General features: G+C 38.9%; 1 protein-coding gene across 1 annotated transcript; it reads right to left on the reverse strand.

Moving 5' to 3' along the window:
• Positions 1-546: 546 nt before the first annotated feature.
• LOC110017966 (protein FANTASTIC FOUR 3-like) lies at positions 547-1,152 on the reverse strand. Its single transcript, XM_020715159.1, has one exon. The coding sequence runs from the start codon at positions 1,150-1,152 to the stop codon at positions 547-549; it is 606 nt and encodes a 201-aa protein (XP_020570818.1).
• Positions 1,153-1,417: the final 265 nt, after the last annotated feature.

Genomic DNA, 1,417 nt, shown 5'->3' on the forward strand with positions numbered 1-1,417 from the left:
AAAAATATATATTAATATCAAATAATCTGCACATCCAAGCAAAATTAAAAAAATTATAATAAAAAAAAAGGTAATTTTGCATGAATAATTGAAGGAATCATGAAACTCAGTGTTTAGGTTACCATGAATAAATTCTTCTTATGAAAGAAACTTATCTTCATTCATTTATAGATTAGAAATAAATTTTAAAATTAATTACAAATAAATTAGCATCATGTCAACCACAATTACAGAGCGCACATAATTATTCCAATCAATTTCACTCTGGATGCAACTATGAGTTTTGAAAACGCTAAAAGCAGTCTTTCACACAGCACCTATCTAGGTGCACAACACTCATCTAGGTGCGGTGGCAGCTTTCTGGTTACGATCTGATTTTTTCAAAGAAAAAAATTTATGATAGCCACTATGCCTGACTTATCAGTAGATTGCTTATCAGCAGATTAAGCTGCAGCAGTCCCAAACAGACCCTAAATTTAACTTTAAGATAAGTAAATGCGAGAATTGAGCGCCAAACATGTAAATTTCCGGAAAAAAAATAAATTTTCAAGAGCTAGCCACCCAGACAGAATCGCAGTTAAAAATGGCCGCCGCACCCATCTTCTTCCCTTCCTTACACCTCCCTGAAATCCCATACTTCCCTCCGCCACCATTAGAAAAAACCCCCTTTTCCTCAACTTCATCTTCTTCCTCTCCTTCTCTTCCCTCCTTCGCCGGCAGAATCCGAAGAAGAAGACGCCCGCCAGACCTCTCTGACTCCACCGCAAAAGTCTTGAAAGGAATAAGCAGAAGCCTTCCTTCCTCCCTCTTTCTCCCTAATCTCAGCCGCCCTTTGCCGCGCAGCGTCGTGAGCGGTGGCGGAAACTCCGGCGGTAGAGCGCTTTTCGGCGATAAGTTCTTCTCATTCTTCTTCTTCTTCTTCTTTACGGAAGCCATTTCGAGTTCAAGAACAGAGCACATTGCACCTGTCTCGCAACCAAGAGTTTCGGTGCACATGTCAAGATTGCTGTTTGTGGTTAGCCATTGCTTCGAGTGGGTGAGGGGAAGCGGAGGTGATGCATCCAACATTGTATTGTTGCCAAAGTTGGTAGAATTTAAGCCATGAAAGTTTTCTCTGCTTTTATCAGACGATAGGGAAGGCATGGTTTCCATGGGCGGAATGAAATATGGTGAAAAACAAGACTGCAAAAGATGAGAAAAAGGTGGACTATGTGAGAGAGGAGGATCTATGAAGCCATGGGAAGAAGAAGAAGAAGAGCCCATTCGTTTATATAGTGGAAGGAGAGAGGCAGGGCTTCTGATCCATGTTAATAAAAAAAAAGTTAACTTTGGTTAAATTTAACTAAATTTCTAACCAATTTTTTGCTTAAAGTAATTCTCTTTATATTTTTTATTTAATTAATTTATGTTTATTTTT

This window comes from Phalaenopsis equestris, unplaced genomic scaffold, assembly GCF_001263595.1.
Source record: "Phalaenopsis equestris unplaced genomic scaffold, ASM126359v1 Scaffold000002, whole genome shotgun sequence".
NCBI lineage: Eukaryota > Viridiplantae > Streptophyta > Magnoliopsida > Asparagales > Orchidaceae > Phalaenopsis > Phalaenopsis equestris.

Excerpts from the sequence above, each read along its gene's own strand:
- LOC110017966 (XM_020715159.1), bottom strand. The coding sequence starts at position 1,152 with ATGGAAACCATGCCTTCCCTATCGTCTGATAAAAGCAGAGAAAACTTT.